Source organism: Pongo abelii, chromosome 12 (assembly GCF_028885655.2).
Source record: "Pongo abelii isolate AG06213 chromosome 12, NHGRI_mPonAbe1-v2.0_pri, whole genome shotgun sequence".
In the NCBI taxonomy this organism is placed as follows: Eukaryota; Metazoa; Chordata; class Mammalia; order Primates; family Hominidae; genus Pongo; species Pongo abelii.
Genome location: NC_071997.2, coordinates 106982990 through 107009973, shown reverse-complemented (window position 1 = coordinate 107009973; position 26984 = coordinate 106982990). Strand labels below are relative to the sequence as shown.

Sequence of the window (26984 nt, the reverse complement as noted above, 5' to 3'; positions counted from 1 at the left end):
GAAAAAAGCATAAAATTCAATGGCTTTCAGTATATTCACCAAGTTGTACAATCATCACCCCTCAAAAAACACCATACATGTTAACTGTTACTCATCTTTTACCCCATCTACGTCCGTGGTCCTAGGTAACCAGTAATCTACTTTTTGTCTCTATAAATTTGCCTCTTAGGGATATTTCATATAATGAAATCATACATTAGTGCTCGTTTGTGAATGACTTTTTCAACAAAGTGCTTACTTTTGAAGGCTCATCCATGTTTCAATACGTATGAATACTTTATTCTTTATCGTAAAATAATATTCCATTGCATGCCTATGTCACATTTTGTCTATTCATCAGCTGATGAACATTTGGATTGTTTCTACGTTCTGGCTATTATGAACAATGTTATGAAGAACATTAGTGTGCAGACGTTTTATGTATGTGCTTTTAGTCTCTTGGGTTCATTTCTAGGAGTGGAATTGCTGGGTCTTACTATAACTCTATGTTTAACTTGAGGAATTGCCAAGCTGTTTTCCAAAATGGATGCATTATTTTTACAATTCCACCAGGAATGCATAAGGCCACTTTCTCTATATCCTTGCCAATGCTTATTATTGTCTGTCTTTTTTACTTGGCCAATGTTTTTAAAGAGACAAAAGTAAGTTAAAACTATTAATATTTTCTTAACAACGTCTTGCAGAAATCTCAAGACTATACATTTCCTCGCCTACCCCAAATACTGCCTGATTACAAACAGAAAATAAAAAGCCAGAATAACTCCACTAGAAAATATAATAATTCTACTTTGCACCCCAGAAAAGTGACAACAAAGCTATCTGCAATTACCAGGACAAACTGCTTAGAATGTTTACCTTTAAGCCAAACACCCTTTTTAACAAATTAAACCACAGCATTTAACTAAGCCAACCAAAATAAATCATGAAAATTACAGGACCCACCAGTATAAACATTTCCCAGAGTTGACTTAATGCCAAGTACTGCGCTATGAAACTTAAATACTACTCTAACTTTAAAAATTATTGTATGTTATTTTTGAGACAGGGTCTCACTCTGTTGCCTAGGCTGGAGTGCAGGGACATGGTCGCAGCTCACTGCAGCCTTGACCTCCCAGGCTCAAGCAATCTCCTACCTTCGCCTCCTGAGTAGCTGGGACCACAGGTATGTGTTATCACATCCAGGTAATTTTTTTTTTAAGTTTTTTTTAAAAAGATGGGGTCTTGCTATGTTGTCCAGGCTTGTTCTAACTTTTAAAATATTAAAGACTCAGTATTACAATCAGCAAATAAGACTTAAACACAGGCCTGGCACATGGCTCACACCTATAATCCTGGCACTTTGGGAGTCTGAGGTGGGAGGATCACTTGAGGCCAGGAGTTCAACACCAGCCTAGGCAAGATAGTGAGACCCTGTCTCTAGAAAAAAAATTTTTTTAATTAGCTGGACATGGTGGCATAAACTTGTAGTCCCAGCTACTTGGGAGGTTGCACTCCAGCCTAGGGGGTGACAGTATGAGACCCTATCGTTTAAAAAAAAAAAAAAAAGACTTAAAGATTTAAACTTACCTCTGTTGAGAAACTTCTCTCTTATAATTCCTTTTAGTGACTATACTGAGTATCTTCAAAGACATATAATTTTATTATTAGTAACAGCAGACAAGTATCTTCTATGTGCCTAACACTGTACTAGGTTCATTTTCACAGGAGTTCATTGAACTCTCATAATTACTCTCTCTTAGGGTAGTTTTCTTTCTACTCCTACCTAAACTCCTCAAATTATACTTCTAGAAATAACTAAATAAGACAGTTTGACTTGCATCCTTATGATATTTTTCTATGCAAATAAAAATACAAAGATTTTAAGGCTATATATATTTATATACAAAAATAAATTTCAAAGATACATCTTCATCTGCGTATTATGATGGTATTATCTAAGCTTTACATATCAGGAAATTTAATTAGTTTGCCAAAAGATATATAGCCAGTAAGGAGCACAGCCAAGATTTGAACTTCATTTTCAGATTAATGAATAGGTAACCTATAGCTGGCTGATAATGGTGGCAACCAAAAAGATATGTCCACATTGTAAGCTCCAGAATCTGTGAATGTTACTTTATTTGGGAAAAGAGCCTTGGTAGGTGTAACTGAGTTAAGGATCTTCAGACAAGATCATCCTGGATTATCCAAATGGATCCTAAAGCCAATGACAAGTCTCTTCATAAGAGACGCATAAGGGAAGACAGATACAGATGAGAAGGCAATGTGAAGACAGAGGCAGAGACTGGAGTAATGTGTTCATAAGGCAAGGAAGTCAGCAAGAAAAAGGCTAGAGAAAGCAAGGAGCAGATTCTCCCCCAGAGCCTCTGTAGGGAGTGCAGACATGCCAACATCTTGCTTTCAGACTTCTGGCATTCAGAACTGTGAGAATAAATTTGTTTGCTTAAGCCGCCCACTTTGTGATAACCTGCAACTTCAGAAAACTCATACAATACCTAAAACCAACAAGTTCTCATAGATGTTTATATATGTGAAATATTTAAATAAAATGCAATTATCAAAGATTTGATACCGTACATCAAACTATATATAATGTTTTAAAAATATATACTTAGCACCCAAATCGTCCCATTTTGACCTAGTGGGAGCTCCTTCAAGTTGTAAACTGTCTTGGGGACATGGCTCCACCCATATGTGACAGCTTCTTTACTACCTGTCACAGAAAGTTGTCCCAGGCAAATCTTACCTAACTTTCGGCCCAGACCTGGATCAACTACTTCTCCAACAAGCTCTGACATCTTTAAATTGGAAATGGTATTAAATGGAAATTAAATTTAAATTGGAAATGGTATTAAAAGACCACAGTGTGCACACCACACTAGGAGTGCTCACTGTCAATAGGTTACCACTAGTTCTAGAACTTTTCAGTGGCTAGAACAAGAAAAGAAGTCATCATTTAGAAAGAGAAAATGAAATTCATGCTTGGATACCAAATTTGAATTGAAGATCACAGAGCTGTCACTTAACTTTTCTGATTATTATTTATTTATTTTTTTTGAGATGGAGTCTCCTGTTGCTCAGGCTGGAGTGCAGTGGTGCGATCTTGGCTCACTGCAACCGCTGCCTCCACTTGATTGGGTTCAATCAATTCTCCTGTCTCAGCCTCCCGAGTAGCTGGGATTACAGGCGCCCGCCACCATGCCTAGCTAATTTTTTTGTATTTTTAGTAGAGACGAGGTTTCGCCATGTGGCCAGGCTGGTCTTGAACTCCAGACCTCAAGTAATCCACCTGCTTCAGCCTCCCAAAGTGCTGGGATTACAGGCATGAACCACCATGCCCAGCCTGATTTTGTATTTTTATCCTGTTTCTTCCCACCTAACAATTCTGGTTCCTAATAATATTACTATAATTATTAATTTGCTTAGTATTATATAGTTTCAAAGAAACCATACCAATATAATTATTGAAATTAAGACTACTGAATGCACTTTAAGATTTGTCTCCTTCAACATTCGTAAAAAGGGGGAAAAAAGGTTTATGTCTTGTCTCCCATACCTAAGCTACATCCCACAATAACTTGTCTACGTCATTATGCCACAAATTTGATATATTTGTTTGCTTTCTTATTTCTAGGAAGTACATTAAAAATTTTAAATTATGTAACGTTACAAAACATATTACTTTCATATAAGTCTAGCTCTCTTCCTTAACTATATTACTCTATAGAAAATCATTTTAATAGGTTGTTTGTCCTTTCATTTTTATTCATATTTTTCATTTTGTGAAAATACAACAGTATATATGTTTTAATACTTTTTTTTTTTCCTTTTTAAGACAGTTTTGTTCTTGTTGCCAAGGCTGGAGTGCAATGGCACGATCTTGGCTTGCTGCAACCTCTGCCTCCCAGGTTCAAGCAATTCTCGTGCCTCAGCCTCCTGAGTAGCTGGGATTACAGGTGCCCACTACCATGCCCAGCTAATTGTATTTTTAGTAGAGATGGGGTTTCACCATGTTGGCCATCCTGATCTCAGGTGATTTGCCCGCATCGGCCTCCCAAACTGCTGGGATTACAGGCAGGAGCCAACATGCCTGGCCCGTTTTAATAATTTTACGTATTTCTTTAAACAAAAGATCATATACCACTAACTGTCAAGCACTTTGATTTTTTTTCTTTTAGGCAAGGTCTTACTCTGTTGCCCAGGCGGGAGCCACTTTAAGTGAAAAAACTCAATGCATCCTGGAGGATATCCTAGAACAGAACACGGGACTCTTCTGCATTCCTTTTAATAGTTGCATAGAATTCCATTGTGTATATCGATCGTGATTTCTTCCACCAGATTTTGTTGATGGGTATTTTTTGGGTTGTTTCTGGTCTTTTGTTCTCATGACTACATCTTAACCAGTGGTACCCAGAACAACATCATTACTACCTAAAAATCTATTAGAAATGAAAATTATTGGGTGCAAGCCCAGATCTACTGAATCAGATACTCTGAAGTGAGGCCCAGGAATCTGCACCATATGTTCTCTAGGTGATTCTGATGCAAGCTCGAGTTTGAGAATCATTGATCTTAATCTCTGCCATTTCGTATTTTTGACAGTTTATCTCTGAGGTTGAGTCTTAGAAGTGAGTTTGCTAGACTAAAAGATAAACATGTATGCTTCAAGAAGCATCAGAGAAAAAAATTTCTTTATTCTCAGGTTTTAAAATAAATTCACCCATGTTTGGCCGGGCGTGCTGGCTCATGCCTGTAGTCCTAGCACTTTGGGAGGCCGAGGTGGGCGGATCACGAGGTCAGGAGATCTAGACCATCCTGGCTAACACGGTGAAACCCCGTCTCTACCAAAAAATACAAAATAGCCTGGGGTGGTGGCGGGCGCCTGTAGTCCCAGCTACTCGGGAGGCTGAGGCAGGAGAATGGTGTGAACCCGGAAGTAGGAGCTTGCAGTGAGCCGAGATCGTGCCACTGCACTCCATCTCAAAAAAAAAAAAAAAGAAAGAAAAAAAATTAATTCACCCATGTTTTCCTGTAGTACTTGGTTTCATATTTTACATTTATTATAACTCTAATTTCTTTGGAATTTGTCCTGGAGTGTGAGAAATGAATGCAACTTCATCTTTTTAGGTATTGAGTTGTTTCAACATTTTCCACATATCTTAAAAAAGTAATGCTTGGCCAGGCACGGTGGCTCACGCCTGTAATCCCAACACTTTGGGAGGCCGAGGCGGGTGGAACACCTGAGGTCAGGAGTTTGAGACCAGCCTAGCCAACATGGTGAAACCCCTTCTCTACTAAAAACACAAAATTAACTGAGTGTGGTGGTGCATGCCTGTAATCCCAGCTACTTGGGAAGCTGAGGGAGGAGAATCAGCTTGAACCCGGGAGGCAGAGGTTGCAGTGAGCCGTGATGGTGCTACTGCACTCCAGCCTGGGCAACAAGAGCAAAACTCTGTCTCAAAAAGAAAAGAAAAAAATAGTGATGCTCAGAATTTTTTTGTTGATGTTGTTACCGCAAATATATTTTTTTCATTATTATTTATGCACATGGTGGCTGATTGTTACATATTAATTTTATTTACATCTATTTATTTACAATCCCAAATTCTTTTTTTTTTTTTTAAAGACACAGGGTCTCACTCTGTCACCCAGCCTTGAATTCCCGGGCTCAAGGTATCCCCCCGTCTCCTAAGTAGCTGGGACTACAGGTACACACCCGGCTTTTTTTTTTGAGACAGAGTCACTGCTCTGTTGCCTAGGCTGGAGTGCAGTGGCACTATCTCGGCTCACGCAGCCTCCACCTCCTGGGTTCAAGCGATTCTTCTGCTTTAGCCTCCCAAGCAGCTGGGACTACAGGCGCATGCCACCATGCCCGGCTAATTTATTTTTAGTAGAGACGGGGTTTTGCCATATCGGCCAGGCTGTTCTTGAACTCCTGACCTCGTGATCTGCCCTCCTCGGCCTCCCAAAGTGCTAGGATAACAGGCGTGAGCCACCGCGCTCGGGCTTTTTTTTTTTTTTTTTTTTTTTTGTAGAGACAGAGTCTCGCTATGTTTGTCCAGGTTGGTCTCAAACTCCTGGCCTCAAGTGATCCTCCTGCCCCACCCTCCCAAAGTGCTGGGACTACAAGCATGGGCCACCAGTTCTTTTTAATCAGTATTTATCTCCACTGATTCTTTTGTGTTTGTCAGATGCAAAATCATATCATCTGAAAAAAAGTAGTAGTTTTACCTAATCCTTTCTGATTCTTGTCACCGGTTACTCAAACTGCTTTCTCTTGCTTACCTGTGTTGACATAAACAACTCTAGGCCAGGCGAGGTGGCTCACGCCTGTAATCCCAACACTTTGGGAGACTGAGATGGGTGGATCATCTGAGGTCAGGTGTTTCAGACCAGCCTGGCCAACATGGTGAAGCCCCATCTCTACTAAAAATACAGAAAATTAGCTTGGCATGGTGGTGCACACCTGTAATCCCAGCCACTTGGCAGGCTGAGGCAGGAGAATCGCTTGAACCCAGGAGGCAGAGGCTGCAGTGAGCCAAGATCGTACCACTGCACTCCAGCCGGGGGGACAGAATGAGACTGTCTCAAAATAAATAAATAAATAAAAATTTAAAAATAAACATATGATTGAATTCCCCTGAAGAACATGTGGGTATAGTGTTCTTTTGAAGGGGAGTTCTAACACAGGTCTACTTCTATGGAAATGTATTTACACTTTCTATCTCTACTGGGTTCAATTTTTGTGCACTGTATTTTCCTAGAAAAGTATCCCATTTCATCTACAAAGTACTGTGAAAAAGTCTGATGGTTTTTTAATTCTGTTTTGAAATTTCAACCTGAATTTATATACTCATGGCTTTTTCCTTTAAAAAAAAAAAAGTAGGTTAACAAAGTTTGTCTATTATATTGATTCATTTAAAAACCAACCTTTTCTACCATTTTTCTCTTCTAATTTAGTAATTCCCATTATTTATTTTTATTATAAATTATTTTCTTCAGCTATCTATTAGTTTACTTAATTATTCTTTTTTTTCTAATTTTTAGAGTAGTTTGCCTCTTTTAGTTTGTCCTTACTGACAGGAGGTATTCAGTATTATAAACTGCCTTCCAGACTGGATGCAGTGGCTCATACCTGTAATCCCAGTACTTTGGGAGGCCAAGATGGGTGGGATCACTTGAGTTGGAGACCAGCCTGGGCAACGTGGCGAAATCTTGCCAATGTAAAAAAAAAAAATACATGGCCGGCTGCGGTGGCTCACGACTGTAATCCCAGCACTTTGTAGGGCTGAGGTGGGAGATCATGAGGTCAAGAGTTCAAGACCAGCCTGGCCAACATGGTGAAACCCCGACTCTACTACAAATACAAAAATTAGTCGGGCGTGGTGGTGCATGCCTGTAATCCCAGCTACTTGGGAGGCTGAGGCAGGAAAATCGCTTGAAACCGGAAGGCGGAGGTTGCAGTGAGCTGAGATCACGCCACTGCACTCCAGCCTGGGCGAAAGAGTGAAACTCCATCTCTAAATAAATAAATACATACATACATACATAAATAAATACAAAGTTAGCCAGGTGTGGTGGCGTGCTGTAGTCCCAGCTACTTGGGGGGCTGAGGTAGGAGGATCACCTGAGCCTAGGAAGTTGAGACTGCACTTGAGTTGTGATCACACCACTGCCTCCAGCCTGGGTGACAGAGTAAGACCCTGTCTCCCAACTAAAAAAAGAAATTAAGAAAGTAGGTGGCACCAAACCCTTGTATATGTAAGCCTCCTTCAGCTTTGGCTGCCAAGTCTCACTTAAGGAAGATGATTAAAATGTTAACAGAAAGATTATGGCAGCAGAGATGATGACTATACAATATTTTAAAAGATTTCATGGGAATATAACATACTGAATACATTGTATAATGAAGAATGAACTTTACTCCCTGTATTAATTCCCCAGACCTGTCATTTTAAAAAGTACATAACCTAGGTGGCATAAAACAAGACACTTATTCCTTCACAGTTCTGGAGGCTGAAAATCCAAAACTGATGTGTCAGCAAGGATGGTTCCTTCTGTGAGATAAGCTATTCCATCCCTTTCTCTTAGTTTCTGGTAACATCCAGCAATCTTTGGCATTCCTTGGCTTATAGCAGCATCACTTCAACCTCTTGTCTCCATCGTTCACACGGCACTCTCTTCATGTCTCCATGTCTTCATATGACCCATCTTATAAAGACACCAGTCTTAGTGGACTAACGACTCACCCTACTACAGTATGACTTCATCTTAATTAATTAACTCTACAACAACTCTGTTTCCCAATAAGCACACATTCTGGTGTACCAGAGGTTATGATTTCAATATATCTTTTTGAAGGGGACACAATTTGAAGCATAACACTTGCTTTTATTTAGCCTATTTTCCAGAGCTATACAGATGGTGTGAACTTAACACCGTCATTCATTGAATGAATATAAGCTATTATAGTGCTGCCCAGGCTAATAGAATTTTTCCCCAAGTCAAGGAATTATAAGTATTCTCATTTATTCTAACCCATATTCCCATTCATGTATGTGAATTATATATAGACTTGTGATCTGTATGTTTTACCATATTTATGTTAAATTTAATTAAAAGTAAAATATTCCTAAAAAGGAATATTTCAGCCCAGGTTTCTATCAGAAAATTCTCCCAAACTTATTTATTTATTTATTTATTTATTTTTATTTTATTTTATTTTTTTTTTTTGAGACAGAGTCTCGCTCTGTCTCCCTGGCTGGAGCACAGTGGCACAATCTCAGTTCACTGCAACCTGCGCCTCCCAGCTTCAAGAGATTCTCCTGCCTTGGCCTCTAGAGTAGCTGGGATTACAGACACCTGCCTCCACGTCAGGCCAATTTCTTTATTTTTAGTAGAGATGGGGTTTCACCATGGTGGCCAGGCTGGTCTCAAACTCCCGACCTCAAGTGATTAGCCCACCTCCATTTCCCAAAGTGCTGGGATTACAGGAGTGAGTCACTGTGCCCAGCCCCCAAACCCTTTAAGGAAGAAAAACAATCTTTTTTTTTTTTTTTTTGAGACAAGAGTCTCACTCTGTCCCCAGGCTGGAGTGCAATGATGCGATCTTGGCTCACTGCAACCTCCACCTCCCAGGTTCAGCAATTCTCCTGCCTCAGCCTCCCAAGTAGCTGGGATTACAGGTGCCCACCACCACACCTGGCTCATTTTTGTAATTTTAGTAGAGATGAGACATTACCATGTTGGCCAGGCTGAGTCTCAAACTCATAACCTTAGGTGATCCACCCACCTCAGCCTCCCAAAGTGCTGGGATTATAGGTGTGAGCCACTGTGCCCCGCCTACAAAAACAACAATCTTATACAAATTATTTCAGAGAACCAAAAACCAATTACCAACTTTTTTATGATACCAAATTTTAACAGGGACATTATATGGGGAAAACATGCAGGCAAACCTTAGAGTTAAATGCAAACTATGAGCAAATAAAATCTATGATATAGATGATTAATAACATATCACAACCAAGTTGGTTTATCCAAGGAACACAAGGTTGGTTTAACATTTAATATGTAAAATCAATATAATTCACTACAGGAATTATGTACATGAAGGAAAAGCAACTGATAAAATTCAACATCTGTGTATTAGAAAATCTCTTAGCAAATTACAAATAAAAGGAAACTAACTTCATCTACTAAAAAGTATCTACAAACAACCTACTACTCCACATTATTCTTTTTTTTTTTTTTGAGATGGAGTCTTGCTCTGTCACCAGGCTGGAGTGCAGTAGTGTGATTTTGGCTCACTGGAACTTCCGCCTCCCAGGTTCAAATGATTCTCCTGCCTCAGCCTCCCAGGTAGCTGGGACTACAGGCACATGCCACCACGCCCGGCTACTTTTTGTATTTTTAGTAGAGACGTGGTTTCACCATGTTAGCCAGGATGGTCTCGATCTCCTGACCTTGTGATCCGCCTGTCTTGGCCTCCTGAAGTGCTGGGAATACAGGCGTGAGCCACCGCGCTCGGCCCACATCATTCTTAAAACATTATAATATTAAAAGGCTGGGCTTTGGTGGCTCACACCTGTAATCCCAGCACTTTGAGAGGCTAAGGCAGGTGGATCACTTGAGGCCAGGAGTTTGAGACCAGCCTGACCAAAATGGTGAAACCCCATCTCTATTAAAAATGCAAAAATGAGCTGGGCATGGTGGCACACACCTGTAATCGCAGCTACTCAGGAGGCCAAGGCATGAGAATTTGCTTGAACCCTGGAGGTGGAGGTTGCAGTGAGCCGAGATCACACCACTACACTCCAGCCTAAGTGACAGAGAGAGACCCTGTCTCAAAAACAAACAAACAAAAATTATAATATTAAAAGCTTTACCTTAAAGGTAGAGAATGAAAAGGATAATTGATAGTACCATGTCTGTTCCACTATTTTCTGTAAGTCCTGGCTGGTACAAAATGGCAAAAAAAAAAAAAGAAAAAGAAAACTGCCATTATTCATAAATTACATATTTGTATAAGTAGACAATCATAAAAATAAAATTATGTATAAACTAATAGATTTTAAAAATTAATTTTGCAATGTTGTTACATCCAGTGTCAATATTCAGAGAGGCAATCCACCACAGGCCCCGAGTGCTGTTGTGTATACACGCAAGGAATGCAAACAATGTTTTAAGTCCCAGAACACTCTTTACCTGAGCCATCTTTCAGGGTTATGTTTGCAGTTGCAGAGCAACCATGAGATGAGGCAATGTCTCTTCCCAGGCAAAATATGCTTGCTTCTGCTAAAAGCAGTGAATCCCTCAAACTAATGTTTCTTGGCTGAGATGCAAACCCACTGCACGAATAGGATACACCTGGGCCTGTAACTCATCACCTGTGAGTCTTAGGGTAAGGGAAAGCTGACACGAAAAGTATGCTGATAGTCATATTGCTTACTCTTATCATGGGTAATACAGCACTTTTTCTATGACCCAGGATTCTTGTTTCTTCTGTTAAAATCCATGAGAGGCTAATCTCTTTGTTTACTTACAAATCAGGTAAAATCCTAGACACTTCAAAGACACAGTCAATTTATAAAAACTGTACTTCTATATATCAGCAACACACAATTATAAAGTAAAAAAAGTTAAAGCCATTCACAACAGAATAAAAAATGTCAAGGAATAAATCTAATAAGAAGTGTGCAAAGACCTGTAAGACAGAAAAATCCATAGCATTAATGAACAAAATTGAACTGCAAAAAATGCAGGAATATATTTTTTAAAAAGTCAATAGAACTAAAACTGATCTATAGATTCAATGCAATCCTAACCAAAATCATAGCAGGTTGAGGGGCGAGGGGACATGTGGAAACTGACAAGCTGCTTCTAAAATTTACAAGAAGATGAGATCAGCCAGAAAAGCCAAGAAAATATTAAAGAACAAAATGGAAAGAATTAAACTATTAGATAGCAGGATTAATAATAAAGCTAAAGTAACTAAAACAGGGTGGTACTGTTACAAAGAAAGACAAAACACAACAAAACAAAGCAAAGTCCACAAACCAAACCATAACTATATAGTCAATTGACTTATGACATAGAGAACACTGCAATAAAGTAAACGCAAGAAGTCTTCAAAAAAGGGTGCTAGGTAATTAAGATATCCCTACAGGGTGAAAGGAATAAAATGATGATCCTCATCTCACATAATACAAAAAAATTCCACATGGTTTATAGATCTAAATGTAAAAGATAAAAGAATAAAGCTATCATTAAAATGTGCACACGCACATGCATATACAGGAAGATAGTTTCCTCTCTGTGTGTATATAGTATTTTCATTGCATAAACGTCCACCAGCACCCAAATTCATTTATCCTATCTTTGATGAACATTTAGGTTATTTTTATTTTTTGCCTATTACAATTAATTCTACTTTTTAAAAAAAATTTCTTTTTGTACTCCTTTCTGTTGGGTAGGTACTCCAGAGTAGAATTAGCTATACTATGGACAGCCAAGCAGTTTTCCAAAGTAGTTGTACTAGTTGTACTAGTTTAAATTCTCACCACCAGTGTATAAGAATCCCGTTATTTCACATATCACTAGCAGTTGGTACCATCAGTCTTTTTAATTTTGGACTTTGATGGGTGTGTAATAGTATCGCATGTGGTTATAAGTTGCCTTTCTGTGGTCACTAATGGAATTGGACTCCTTTTCATTATTAATCATTTTGATATATTTGTGCAATGCTTGTTCTAGTCTTTGCCCATTTTTCTATGAATTCTCTTTTTCTTACTAACTTGTAGGAGTTCTTCATATATTCCTTTGTTGCATATATTTATTCCAAATAACTTCTCTGTGGCTTGCCTTTTCACTCTCTTAAAGTTATGTTTTGATGAATGCAACTTCTTAATGTACCCAGTATGTTTTTTTCTTTAGAAAATTGCCTAGCTTTATGATTAATCCTGATATTTAATAGTTTAACTCTTTCCATTTTGTTCTTTAATATTTTCTTGGCTTTTCTGACTGATCTCATCTTCATGTAAATTTTAGAAGCAGCTTGTCAGTTTCCACATGTCCCCTCTCCCATCAACCTACTATGATTTTGGTTAGGATTGCATTGAATCTATAGATCCATTTTAGTTCTATTGACTTTTTTTAATATATATATATTACTGCATTTTCTGCAGTTCAATTTCGTTCATTAATGCTATGGATTTTTCTGAGCTCCCTTCTAGTCACACCCATTGCCCCAAAATAACCACTCTATATAGTTTTAAGAATCTGATGTATTTCTACACACCAGAAGGTGAATGATTCTTACACACATGCAAATAATGTAATAGCAAAAAATTATTTAAGTATGACTTGATTATATAAGTTTAAAAATTTCTCTGGACATTCTTCTGTTCCAGACCTGTCTTGTTTATGCTATTGGAAGTTGTTAGAGTGGTTATTCTGGAGCAATGCGTGTGACCAGAAGAGAGCTCAGGGAGAGATACTAGGGCAATATTTTGCTCCTTAATCTGGTTGATAGTTCATAGTACTGTTCTGTTTGTGAAAATCCAACAAGCTGTATACTTATGTGTACTTTAACGAATACAAGCTGATCATTCCAAATCAGAAAACATTAAATGCCCAAAATCAGAAAATTTTTGAGTGCCAACATGATGCTCAAAGGAAATGTTCATTGGAGCATTCTGGATTTTGAACTTTCTGAATTTGGGATGCTCAACCCAAATAATGCAAATGTTTCAAAATCTGAAAAAATCCAAACTCCAAAACACTTCTGGTTCCAAGCATTTCAGAGAAAAAGTACTTAATCTATATATATTATAATCTAATTTAAAATTTTTAAAATAGGCAAGTGACCCAAATTGACAGAAATCAGGACGGTGGTTACTTTTGAGAAAGGACCAGTAGTGATTTGGAGATGACAGGATGTTTTCGCAATGCTGATGAAGCATCGTAATAGTTAATTATTTACTAGGGAGATGGGGGTTATTTTCTGTTCTGAATTTTAAAAAAAGGGACAAGATCATTTCATATAGTTTCTCCTTTAAAGATAAAATTTGGCACCCTCTCCCCCTTTTTTAAAGTAAAGCTGAAAAATCATCTAAACTATTGCTGTTCAAATGTCCACAGACTGGTCTGTGACAAGATAAGTATGAAAGCAAGAACATTTAGGTACTTTCATAGAAATCTGACATTGCTGGGTCATTCTGAGTCGACAATGGACTAGAGGAAAAAAATTGGTCCTTGATGATGAATAATTTGAGAATAAACTAGCTAACTGAGGTGGTGGTGATATGAGTCGCGGTTGCGGGGCGGGGGTTGGGGGGGTGTGAGAAGCGCATGAGCAAGGTTTCCTAGGACTACATCTTAAAAAAAAAACAAAAACAAAAACAGAACTATTAAAAATAAGACCTTGGTTTAAAAAAAACATAAAAAAAGAAAAAAAAATTAAAGCTGCACTTTAACTATATCAAGACCCTGTTTATAATCTTTTCTCACAAAGTGGCACTTATAGAAAAATAATCCCTCATACTTCTCTATTACAAGTTTTACTTCAAATGAAACTAATTAATGTCACCAATTAACGTCATCCTACACCAAGGAAGTATTCTACCTACAGCAAATGGTTTTCAAAAGCAAAACAAAAATAAATTTTAGCTTATATACCAGTGATGAGAAATAAATTGAGCTAACTTAAACACTAGTGAGCAGAAAAACAAAAGACGCTAGTTTATTAACTCAGAAACTTAATGAACAAAAATATGAAACAAACAAAAAAAGGGTCAATAAACAGTCTTTTGTCTTTTTTTTTTTTTTTTTTTGAGACAGGGTCTCTCTCTGTCACTCAGGCTGGAATACAGTGGCATCATCATAGCTCACTGTGGTCTCAAACTTCTAGGCTTAAGTGATCCTCCCACCTTGGTCTCCCAAAGTGCTGGGACTACAGGTGTGCACCACCAAAACCAGCTGTTTTTTAGTTAGAGACAAGGCCTCACCATGTTGCCCAAGGTGGTCTTGAACTCCGGGGCTCAAGTCATACTCCTGCCTCGGCCTCCCAAAGTAATGGGATTACAGGTGTGAGCCACCACACCCAGCCTATAAACAGTCTTGATCTTCCTGGTGTCTGGCTATGAAAATTTGGAAGAGTCATCAGTGTCTCCATTCTCTCTCTTCTCTTATCTATACCTCAATTTTCCTAAGAAACTTTGTGAGGCTGGGCATGGTGGCCCACACCTGTAATCCCAGCTCTTTGGGAGCCCGAGGCAAGCAGATCACAAGGTCAGGAGTTCGAGACCAGTCTGGCCAACATGGCAAAACCCCGTCTCTACTAAAAATATAAAAATTAGCCAGGCGTGGTGGCAGACTCCTATAATCCCAGCTACTCAGGAGGCTGAGGCAGGAGAATAGCTTGAACCCACGATGGGGAGGTTGCAGTGAGCCGAGATCATGCCATTGCATTCCAGCCTGGGCAACAAGAGCAAGACTCCATCTCAAAAAAAAAAAAAAAAAAAAAAAAAAGAAACTTTGTGCATACTAATATCTTGTAAATAATAAGACTATCACTAAAGGTTAACCATATGATCCAAATTTCTTTCCCTCCACAAATCCCCTCTCCCAGCCACATTTATCTTCTTATGGCTTCCTGAAAACACTATACACATTCCCATCTTCTTGCCTTTATATATGTTTTCTTTCCATAATACATCCTGTCTTCCCTAGTGATTAAACTCTCTAGAGAAGAATAGTATCTTAGAACTTTTATAGCTAATACTTAGTAACCCAGGCAAAGTTAACTTAGTATCCCTTCTCTAATGCTGTCATAATATGATAAATACAAACACATGTGATTTATGAAGTCATGTGCTAATTATCTACTTATTTTTCTATCCCTCTAGATATGTTGAGACAACCTTAAGGGTGGGGTTGACACCTCATTCAAATTTGTTTCCCAAATACCTGGCAAATAATACAGACTGGAGAAGGCATGAGTGTAATAAGTAGTTTCTTTGCTTGTTTATTCATTCATTTCTTGAGACAGGGTCTTGCTCTGTCACCTAGGCTGGAATGCAGTGGTCCCATTATAGAACACTGTAGCCTTGAACTCCTGGGCTCAAGCAATCCTCCTGCCTCAGTCTAGCAAGTAGCTGGGACTACAGGCACACACCACCACACTCGGCTAATTTTACTTTTTATTTTTTGTAGAGACAGGAGTCTCACTATATTGCCCAGGCTGGTCTCAAACTCCTGGGCTCAAGTGATCCTCCCACCTTGGCCTCCCAAAGTGCTGGGATTATAGGTGTGAGCCACCACAGCCTGCCTAACAAGTAGTTTAAACAGAGATATTGCTTTGGTTGTTATAAATAAACTAATGGCTTAAACAACATTTTTCAGGATTATAACTTTATCCTCCAATGTGGACTGCTCAACAGATTAAAACAATTCTTAACAACACATTTTTTTGTCTAATTAGAAACAAAAATGCTTGCTTCTATATAAACATATAGAAATAAAAGATTAACAAATTCTGATCAAAAGATCAAGTTACTATTATTTGATTAAAAAACAAAAAAACAAAAATCATTACATAAAAGAAACCCAAAGAGTAATCTAGTAAATAATTTTTTTCTTTTTTTTTCTTGAAACAGTGTCTCACTTTGTCGCCCAGGCTAGAGTGCAGTGGCGTGATCTTGGCTCACTGCAGCCTCCGAGGCCTCCTGGGTTCAAGTGATTCTCTTGCCTCAGCCTCCCGAGTAGCTGGGATTACAGGCATGCGCCACCACACTCAGCTAATTTTTGTATTTTTCATAGAGAAGGGGTTTCACCATGTTGACCAGGCTGGTCTTGAACTCCTTAACTCAGGTGATCCGCCCTCCTTGGCTTCCCAAAGTACTGGGATTACAGGCATGAGCCACCGCACTCGGCTGATAAATTTTTTTTTTAAAGCTTAATATTAAGTGTTTTCAGAAAAACATTTAAAACAAATTTTAGGCAGGGCGTGGTGGCTCACACCTGTAATCCCAGCACTTTGAGAAGCTGAGGCGGGTAGATCACTTGAGGCCAGGAGTTTAAGACCAGCCTGCCCAACATAGAGAAATTCTGGCCCTACTGGTATGGTGGTGCACGCCTGTAGTCCCAGCTACTGGGGAGGCTGTGGCAGGAGAATCGCTTGAACCCGGGAGGCGAGGTTGCAGTGATCCAAGATCATGCCACTGCACTCCAGCCTGGGCGACAGAGCAAGTTTCTGTCTCAAAAAATAAAATAAATACAACAAAACAAATTTTGGAACTTGAGGCTTATCTGTCAGTTTTACATAGTTCACTGCAGTAGCTTCTCGTTGCTGGATATTTACATACTGCTCACTGAGTTTAAGTCAAAAGGTACATACATTATTACAGCATTGAGAATTTTCCATTTCAACGGATGATTATAATGTTGAACAAGGTCAAAAAGATACAGACTATTAATAGTAGATGCATTTGAGTTAAAAGCTTTAGTAAATAATCTCTGACTTAAATTTTTATTTTCTCCCAAAGACATTTAATGGGCCCCTATGAAGTATTAGGGAGATATCAGACACTGAAAGATTGGTAACAAAATTGAAACTTAAGAACTATATATAGCTGAAAAATTGATTGTTGAAGGACTGATAATAGTCGAAGTTTCCGAAATGATTTTGATCTTTGGAAACAGTTATGTTTCTCTTGAGGGAGAGTTTTTATTCTAACAGGTCTTTCTTTAGAGGTAATAGATTCTTTTTAGTTCTAAGTCCCTTCCTCCAACACCAAGTGCAATCTACTCCAAACTAGGCAGGCGGTGTTTCCTGATTATATTCAGAGTCCCCTGGCCTAAATGGGAAAGGCCACACCTCAACACTTTCCTTGCTCCTGGGTACTCTAACTATCCAAAGCCCTAACAGTGTAGCCATCTTTAACACAACACAGAGCTAAAACCTCCAACTCAGCCACCAATAATAACCTCAGAGGAAAAGAGAAAATCTCCCAAAGGTCTCTCTCCATCTAAGTTAACTTGCCAAAAAAAGTTTTGCCTCCAGTATACTTTTAAAAGGAGACATAATCATACCCATTCAGTAACTTAACACACATATAAATGTTAGAAGGTAGATAGGTTTATGGTATTTTAAATAACTCCAGACACAATATAGATCAAATTCCTGATTTAAAGTAGTTCCGAACAAGCAGTAAAATTAACATTAGTTCACACTAGAGGAAACAGTGATTCTTTACAGAGAAAAGGTATACTTTATGTAATTAATTTCATTCTTAAGACACTTTAAAAGCAGACCAAAATCTAACAAAACTTTTTCTATCAGAAGATAAAAATAATAGTCCTACAGTTGCTTCATAATGCAATATTTTATTTTGGGGAAAAGGCAGAGACTTCACTTAGCTATGATCATAAAAAAGCAATATAAATAGTTGATTTTCGTATTCGTTTTTCTGAAGTTATTATTCCACCTTACCTTTATTTGGAATTCCATAAAACTCTTCTCTGAACATTGTTTCCTGTCTGAAAACTAGGAACCAAAACTACAAACTTTTAAGTTCTTCCACTTTACACAGAAATCAATAAACTAGTTTTAATATTGGACTGAATTTCAAAGTTCTATTCTCTGTTCCTATTTGGCTGAAAGGTATACATATATCAAGAAAGTTTCTATCGATTTTCAACTAGAAGTATCAGTTTTGCTGTCAGAGCTCTTTATTTTTGTACATAAAAGGAAGTGGGTTTTGATACCATCTCAGTGTTCTTCCTGTCTTACAATGCATTTGAAATAAAGTGATGTCAGATTGAGAGTAAAGGCCCGAAATAAGAAAAAGTAATAGGCACAATTAGCTTGCTTTACCTTTATTGATAACTAAGATTTAGAACTGCTTTGCTGCATGCTCACTGCTGGCTACATGTCTGTCACTTTAATTTGCACTGGACTACAAAAACATCCACAAATATATACCTACAAATTATATGGTATCTATACCACATGTATGACCCATGAATGACAGATGCATATTCTATGAGAGACTAAATCGTTCTTCATAATTGGTAGCTTGGCATTCATTTCTTGAGAATATCAGAGCTGCTTAAACGTGAATCACATGTGACATCATGCGCACCTCTCACCTCACCTTCCAGATACCACATACCGCCCATTTTCCTCTAGGCTTTATTATAGACTACCTGCAACCAGAAAAGAGCTTTATAGAGCATCTCATCTTATTGTAAACTGAGGACAAATAATCAACATTATAATAATTTCTAGAAAAGGAATAAATGAAAAGCAGCTCAAGAACAATTGGACCCAACATTCAGTTTGATATTACCTTACTGTTCATGTCTTCTATTATTACGCAGAGTGTGGAGCAATGTTATGTTATTCATATCTACCTATTCGGCTACTGACAATAGGGTTCTACGGTTATTTCTTGGATCTTCCTACATCTTAACACATTCACCTCAAATTCTTAGAGACAGCCATTAATAACCGTTAGTTCTGAGCAAAAGAAACACAGATACAACAGCCGCTATTCAAAGAGCAGCATATGTGGCTCTTGAAAAGCAAGGGCCCCAAGCATATTCCCATTTTACAAGACTTTCTTTAATATTGATTTCCCTGTCCCAATCCCATCCAGAAAACACGAATCTTGCTAATTGCTTCCCTTACCTGATGACCTGGCTCAGTTCCTAATCTTAGATCTACAATTCCAAACTTAAAAGGAAAAGCTTAAAATGAGGAGAATCAACACTTGTGAAAAGAAGGGAAAAAATCAAAATTAAAAAAAAATAAAATGAGAAGCAGGGGATAGAGAGAGCCCTTTCCACTTCTGGCTTCACTTTTTCAAAAACAGGTGCTTAGTGGACCCCAGAGAATGGAGGGCCCTGGACTACACCTCCTTTCACTACTGACAGGGATTAATTTAAAACCACACATCAACAATACTAGTCAGAAGCACCCTCTCTGTCTTGCTTTCACTCCATTTATTCCTAACAATTGAGGTCTGGGTAGCTCTCTTAAGTGGTTATCAACTTAAAGCTAAGATTCTCTGATTACAAAGTTCGCTCAAATTATGTATGTAGTAGCTATGCAGAGAACAGATGAGGCCATCAATTATCTCAATTCTCTCCAGGAGTAGCAAAAACATTAACAGAGTGATGGTAGTGAATTAGAACTATTTTTCTAATATAGGCATAGTAACCATTCTGAAGGGACTTAAATGAATGAGTCTAGTATTCTAACATAACCTGAGCTTCTAGCTCCAAAGACAACTCACCTATCATCACTCAAATCTAAAAGGATATTCAAGCTAGAAAAAATATTGAATGTCTGTTTTGCTCTGGAACATAACTATGTCAGTCCTTGTAAAGGAATCATCAAGAGTTGGTTTAAAATTTGCCTTGCCATGTACAGCTAAATTATAAATATTGGGATAAACAAGATTTGCCCTCTTTGAATAGACTCTGACAAGAAGCTACAGAATAATTAGCAGTAATTAGGCAATAATTCATATCCTTAACTGGAAAATCCATTCCAGGGAAGCTGCAGCAACAGACATTATTCCCTAACGAAAGCTTTTCAGGTGAGCTATGAAGTAGACACCAAACGGAATAAGCACAAAGACCAGCAGACTAAATTCAGTGTTTGCTAGCAGAAATGAAAAGCATTCTTTTCCTAAGGAGGGTTGTTAGAGCATTAAGTGCTCGAAGTTTAGGCAAGTAAAATAAAAGCATCCTAAAAGGCTATGGATGACTTAAGACCTTAAGAACAAATCCAGGTAAAACCTAGAATGTTGTCTGGTGTGGTAGCCACTATCCTCATGTGGCTATTTAAAGTTAAAATAAAATCAAAATTAAATTCCTAACTAGAACTCCACATGTAAATAAGAAAAGAAATCCAGATACAGGTCTCACACCCTTCACAAAAAATTAACTCAAAATGGATCACAGACCTAAACAAAAATGAAAATTTCTAAAACTCCCAGAACATAACATAACATAGAAGAAAATCTAGGGGTTTTATGATGACTTTTAGATACAAGACCAAAGACACAGTTCACAAAAGAAAAAAATTGGTACACTAGACTTCATTAAAAATTTCTGATCTGAGAAAGAAACTGCCAAGAAAATACAAAGATAAGACAGGTGCGGTGGGCTGGATGGGCGCAGTGGCTCACACCTGCAATCCCAGCACTTTGGGAGGCCAAGGCGGGTGGATCACGAGGTCAGGAGTTCAAGACCAGCCTGGCCAACATGGTGAAACCCTGCCTCTACTAAAAATACAAAAATTAGCTGGGCGTGGTGGCGGGCGCCTGTAATCCCAGCTACTCGGGAGGCCAAGGCAGGAGAATCCTTTAAACCCAGGAGGCGGAGGTTGCAGTGAGCCGAGATCACGCCACTGCACTCCAGCCTGGGCGACAGTGTGAGACTATGTCTCAAAACAAAAAAAGACAAGACACAAAAAATATTTGCAAAAGACATATGATAAAGGATTATTACTCAAAATACACAAAGAACTCTTAAAGCTCAACAATAAGAAAACACACAACCTGATTTTAAAATAAGCCAAAGAGCTGATGAGACATCTCACCAAAGAAGATATGTAGATGGCAAACAAGTAAATGAAAAGGTGCTCCACAACATATGTCATTAGGGAAATGCAAATTAAAACAACGAGATACTACTACACACCTATCAGAAAGGCCAAAATCCACAACAATAACCACACTAAATGCTGATGAGGACATGAAGCAACAGGAACTCTCATCCACGGCTGGTGCAAATGCAAAATGCAAAATGATACAGTCACTTTGGTAGATTGTTTGGAAGTTTCTATAAAACTAAACATACTCTTAATCATATGACCCAGCAATCACATTCCTTAGTATTTACCCAAAGGTGCTGAAAACTTATGCACATACAAAATCTGCACATAGATGTTTAAAGCAGCTTTATTCATAATTGCCAAAACTTGGAAGCAACCAAGATGTCCTTCAGTAGGTGAAAGGATAAACAAACTGTGGCATACCCAGACAATGGAAAGAAATGACCTATTGCAAATGAATACCAGAACAGAAAATCAAATAGCGCATGTTCTCACTTATAAGTGGGAGCTAAATGATGAGAATACATGATACACAGAGGGGAACAACACACACTGGGGCCTTTCAGAGGGTGGTGTGGGGGAGGAGGGAGAGAATCAGGAAAAATAACTAGTGGGTACTAGGCTTAATTCCTGCGTGATGAAATAGTCTGCACAACAAACACCCATGGCACAAGTTTACCTATGGAACAAACCTACACTTGTACCCCTGAACTTAAAGTTCAAACAAAAAAGAAAGAAATGATTTATCAAGCCATGAAGACAGAGGAATCTTAAATGCATATTACTAAAGGAAAGCCAGTCTGAAAAGGTTCCAACTATATGACATTTTGGAAAAGGTCAAACTATGGAAACAGTAAAAAATCAGTGGTTGTCAGGCCAGGCAGAGTAGCTCACGCCTGTAATCCCAGCATTTTGGGAGGCCGAGGCAGGTAGATCACCTGAGGTCAGGGGTTCGAGACCAGCCTGACCAACATGGTGAAACCCCATCTCTACTAAAAATATAAAATTAGCTGGGCGTGGTGGCAGGCGCCTATAATCCCAGCTACTTAGGAGGCTGAGTCAGGGTAATTGCTTGAACCCAGGAGGCAGAAGTTGCAATGAGCTGAGATCGTGCCATTGCACTCCAGCTAGGGCCACAAGAGTGGAACTCCATCTCAAAAAAAAGTCAGTGGTTGTCAGGGGTTAGGAGGCAGGAAGGGATGAAGAGCTGGAGCACAGAAGATTTGAGGGCAATGAAACTATTCTGTTTGATACTATAATGGTGAATACACATCGTTATACATTTGTTCAAAGCCATAGGATGCACTCTCCCAAGAGTAAATTCTAATGTAAACCATGGACTCTGGGTGATGATGTGCCAATGTAGGTTCATCAGTTGTAACAAATATAGCACTCTGGTGGAGAATGTGGCTAGTGGGGAAGGCTGTGCATGTGGCGGGGGAGGGGTACAAGGGAAATGTCTGTACCTTCCTCTCAATTTTGTTGTGAACCTGAAACAGCTCTAAAAAAGAAAGCATTTTTATTTTTTAAATTCCTTGGTCATAATAACCATATTTCAAGTGTTCAATAGGCCCATGTAGCTAGTGGCTACTGTGTTGTGCTGGACAGTAAAGATTGCAGAAAACTCTCCTTGACAGGACTGTTATAGAGGGTAAGGGAAAGTGACTGACTGACCTGGAGTCTGGGAAAAGAGGAACTACTAACAAGGGCATTTGTCCTACAGCATTTAGTACTTTATTGAAGGATCAGGTGGATTTACCTTTCCTTTTCCACCTGCTCTTTTTTCCCTCCTTGTTGCTGCCACCATCACTGCTGCTGCTGCTGTTCTCAGAACTCTGGGAATCTGACTGACCATCACTGCTTTCTTCTGAACCTTCTGACAGCTCTTTCACCCCATCCGGCACATCTTTCTGAAAATGTAGGCATCCAATTAGGATTAATCATTACCATTTCAACAAATAGAAATTAAACTTCTGATATGCAATGTTGCAACTTAATTGCACTAATTTTTGTTACTACAGGATTCAGTAGCAGAACCAGCAATATTTTCTGAATTCCTGTCATCTCTTTGAGGCAAATAAGCTAATGTTTACAACTATATCCGAAGATAAAAATTATATACAACATTCATATGCAGGCACAACACAGGCTTAAATTAGACAAAAATTGGGTAGATATGAGTCCAGGTAAATGATTAAATACTCTACATTTTAAAAACTACATAATAATTTTATTGGCTGGGCGAGGTGGTTCACGCCTGTAATGCTAACACTTTGGGTGGCTAAGGCAGTTAGAATGTTTGAGACCACAAGTTCAAGACCAGCCTGGGCAACATGGTGAAACCCGTCTCTACAAAAAAAAAAATGCAAAAAAAAAAAAAAAAAACAGCTGGGCATGGTGGAACGAACACTCCTGTAGTCACAGCTACTTGGGAGGCCAAGGTGGGAGGACTAAGCGCAGGAGTTCGCGACCAACCTGGGCAACATGGTGAAACCCCATCTCTACAAAAAAAAATACAAAAAATTAGCCAGGTATAGTGGTGTGCACCTGTGGTCCCAGCTACTTAGGAGGCTGAGTTGGGAGGATCACCTGAACCCAGGAAGTTCGAGGCTGCAGTGAGCTGTGATCGCACTACTGCACTCCAACATGGGTGACAGAGTGAGATCCTGTCTCAGAAAACTCCATAAAATAATTTCATTAAATATATGTATGTCCATGTGTGTATGTAAGTACCATTATGTACTCTGAATTCAATTAGAGAGTAAGAGTCTAGACAGTAAGAGATAGTGCATTATTTGAATCTAACTGGTTCCTGAATATTGGTTAGTAAGTAGCAAGAATTAAATAAAAAATAAATCTTTTTTTAAATGAAGGTTCTTCCTGACAGAAAAAAAGAAAAAGAAAGAAATCATTTAACAAATCATATGAAACTCTTTGGTTTCTGCACTGAGAGAGAATGCTAATCAGAAAGGATAACTACATCAGCTTAGTATGTGAGAGATATAACAGGATAGTTCCAAGACCAAAGACTAGAAAACAAGACTTCCTGGCTTTACCCTCTCCTAATTGTGCAGCCTCGGTTAAAATCTTAACCTTTCATGCTTCTGTTTCCCCATCTATAAGGTGGGGATAATAGTACCTATCTTAAAAGATCATTCTTCAATTAGCTCAAGTTAAATGAGGTAATAAATGTAAAATGCTTAGAATGATGCCCAACATAAAAGGTCAAAAAATATCAGCTACTACGTGTTTACATAATATATAAAAATACACATGTATGGCTAAACACACTAGTGAGTGTTTGTGGTTTTTTGTTATTTTGGGAGACAGCGTCTCACTCTGTCACCCAGGCTGGAGTGCAGTAGTGCAATCACAGCTCACTGTAGCCTCGACCTCCCAGGCCCAAGCGATCTTCCCACCTCAGCCTCTAGAGTAGCTGGGACTACAGGTGTGTGCCACCATACCCGGCTAATTTTTTAAATTTTTTTATAAAGCCGGGGTCCTACTATGTTGCCCAGGCTGGTCCTGGACTTGAACTCCTGAGCTTAAGCAATCCTCTTGCCTTAGCCTCCCAAAGTGCTGAGATTACAGGCGTGTGCCACTGCGCCTAGCCTGTGAATGTTATTTCTAAGCTATAAAACTATCAGTGGTTCTTTTTACCTCCAATATTTTATTTTCCCACATCATTTTAACAATCAGATAAAAAATAATTCTGACAGACACAAAAATGTGACCCTCCTACACAAAACTGACATCCACATGACATTATAGCCAAGACTCTAAACTCTGATCTAGTTAAGTTAGCTATTTTTCATTTAAATTTATGTCCTAGTGCCATTTATCTCTGAGCCGTCTCTTATGTTATATACTTTCTTAAAATACACACCCCATATTTTTCTATTATTTCCTTCAAAATGCAGGACAGCTTTTATAGAGTTAGTTGTCAGCCAGACATCTTGACTTGTAGGTTCAACAAGTATCTGAAATATAAATATAATTATCTTCTTTTCTTAAAATATGTGATCCATACAGGATCAACTGCTCATGCCCCAAATTCTAGAATCATTTCAGCCCCTTTTACCCACTCCAAATGCTACATATTCTATTTATTCCTCTAATGTCCTTTGTCTCCATCTCTTTTACTAGTCTCTTAATTCAGGCCCTGAGTATTTCTTCCAAACAACCATAACCACCTTTCTGACAAATTTTCCTGCTTCACTCTTTATCCTACTTGAGTTATTCTCTGAAACTTAGATTTGATTATGCTTTTCTCCTGAAAAACCTGTGACATCTACCACCCCACAACCCATACACAAACTGTTCAGTCAGGTTTTCAAAGGCCTCCAATGTTTGATCTCTACCTAATGTTTACCACACTGGAATCTTTACCACTTAAGTCCACGCAAAGATTATGATCTAATCACTCCAATTTACTCTACTTTCAAGTCCACTCTGAATCTCTCCAACTGTGCCCTTGCTTAAGCTATTCCTATGTCCTGGAAGGCCCTTCTTCTTACTACTTATCTGACAAAGTCCAGCTCAAATCTTACAAGTTAACAACAACAAAAAACTGCTACATTCCTTTATTCAAAATTAATTCTTATTTCTCTATATTATCACATTTTTTTAAAAGCAAAGAACATTCTGAGAGTATGCAATTATTTTAGGAACTATAATGTGAGCTTCAAGAGCTCAGGGACCACAGCTTAACCCTCTTTACAGTCTCCATAGTGTCCAGCACAGAGGTAATATTGTGATGTAGTATGAAATATATATTTGGTTCCTGACTACAGTTCCTGGCCTAGAGCTCTTTTTAGCTGTTATAATTTCCTAAACAATAGTGTTACTAGTAGAATCTTTTGCTCTTATATTTGGTCCTTGACCCCAGCTTCCAACACAGGGCTCCTAAGACCTCTGCAATTTCCTGAGTAAAAGGAGCATCTGACACAGCTCCTATGTCCCTTGGAATTTCCTGGGTGATAGGAGCATCTTTTCTTCCTCTTGGTGAGCTACTGCATAGTCTCAGGATGGAGGTTAGTTTCCGGGGGAACCAACTATGTGACTAGAGGGTTGGAACTTTCACTCACTCCCCAATCTCAGGGAGGGAGGAGGCTGAAGGTAGAGCTGATCACCAAAGGCCAACAATTTCATCAGTCATATGTACTGAAGCTTTCATAAAAACCCAAAGGATTGGGTTCTGAGAGCTTTGAGATTTAGCTGATCACGGCTGGGTGCGGTGGCTCATGCCTGCAATCCCAGCACTTTGGCAGGCCAAGGCAGGCGGATCACCTGAGGTCAGGGGTTTGAGACCAGCCTGCCCAACATGGTAAAACCCTGTCTCTACTAAAAATACAAAAAATTAGTTAGCGAGGTGGCAGGCACCTATAATCCCGGCTACTCCGGAGGCTGAGGCAGGAGAATTGCTTGCACCCGGGAGGCAGAGGTTGCAGTGAGCTGAGATTGCGCCACTGCAATCCAGCCTGGGCGACAGAGCGAGACTCCATCTCAAAATGAATGAATGAATGAATGAATGAATGAATGAATGATTTAGCTGATCACATGGAGGTTCCTGGAGGGTGGCAAGCCCAGGGAGGGCACACAAGCTCTGTGTACCTTCCTACAAACCTCACACTAAGCATCTTATCCATCTGGCCATTCATCTGTATCTTTTGTAATATCCTTTATAATAAATGGGTAAATGCAAGTAAAGCATTTTCCTGAGTTCAGTGAGTCATTCTAGCAAATTAATCAAACCCAAGGAGGGAACCCCAATTATAACCAGACAGTCAGAAGTACAGGTCACAACCTGGGACTTGCAACAGTTGGCATCTGAAGGGGATGGGAGGGTACCGAGCCC

At 38.9% G+C, this 26984-nt stretch overlaps 1 protein-coding gene across 1 annotated transcript in view; it reads right to left on the bottom strand.

The window, feature by feature from the left end:
• Positions 1 to 26984, bottom strand: part of ASXL2 (ASXL transcriptional regulator 2) — a 146070-nt gene that overhangs the window by 42785 nt on the left and 76301 nt on the right. The window contains exon 4 of the mRNA XM_024242310.3: positions 22887 to 23037. Within this exon, the coding sequence (XP_024098078.1) occupies positions 22887 to 23037 (151 nt within the window). The remainder of the gene's footprint in view (positions 1 to 22886; positions 23038 to 26984) is intronic.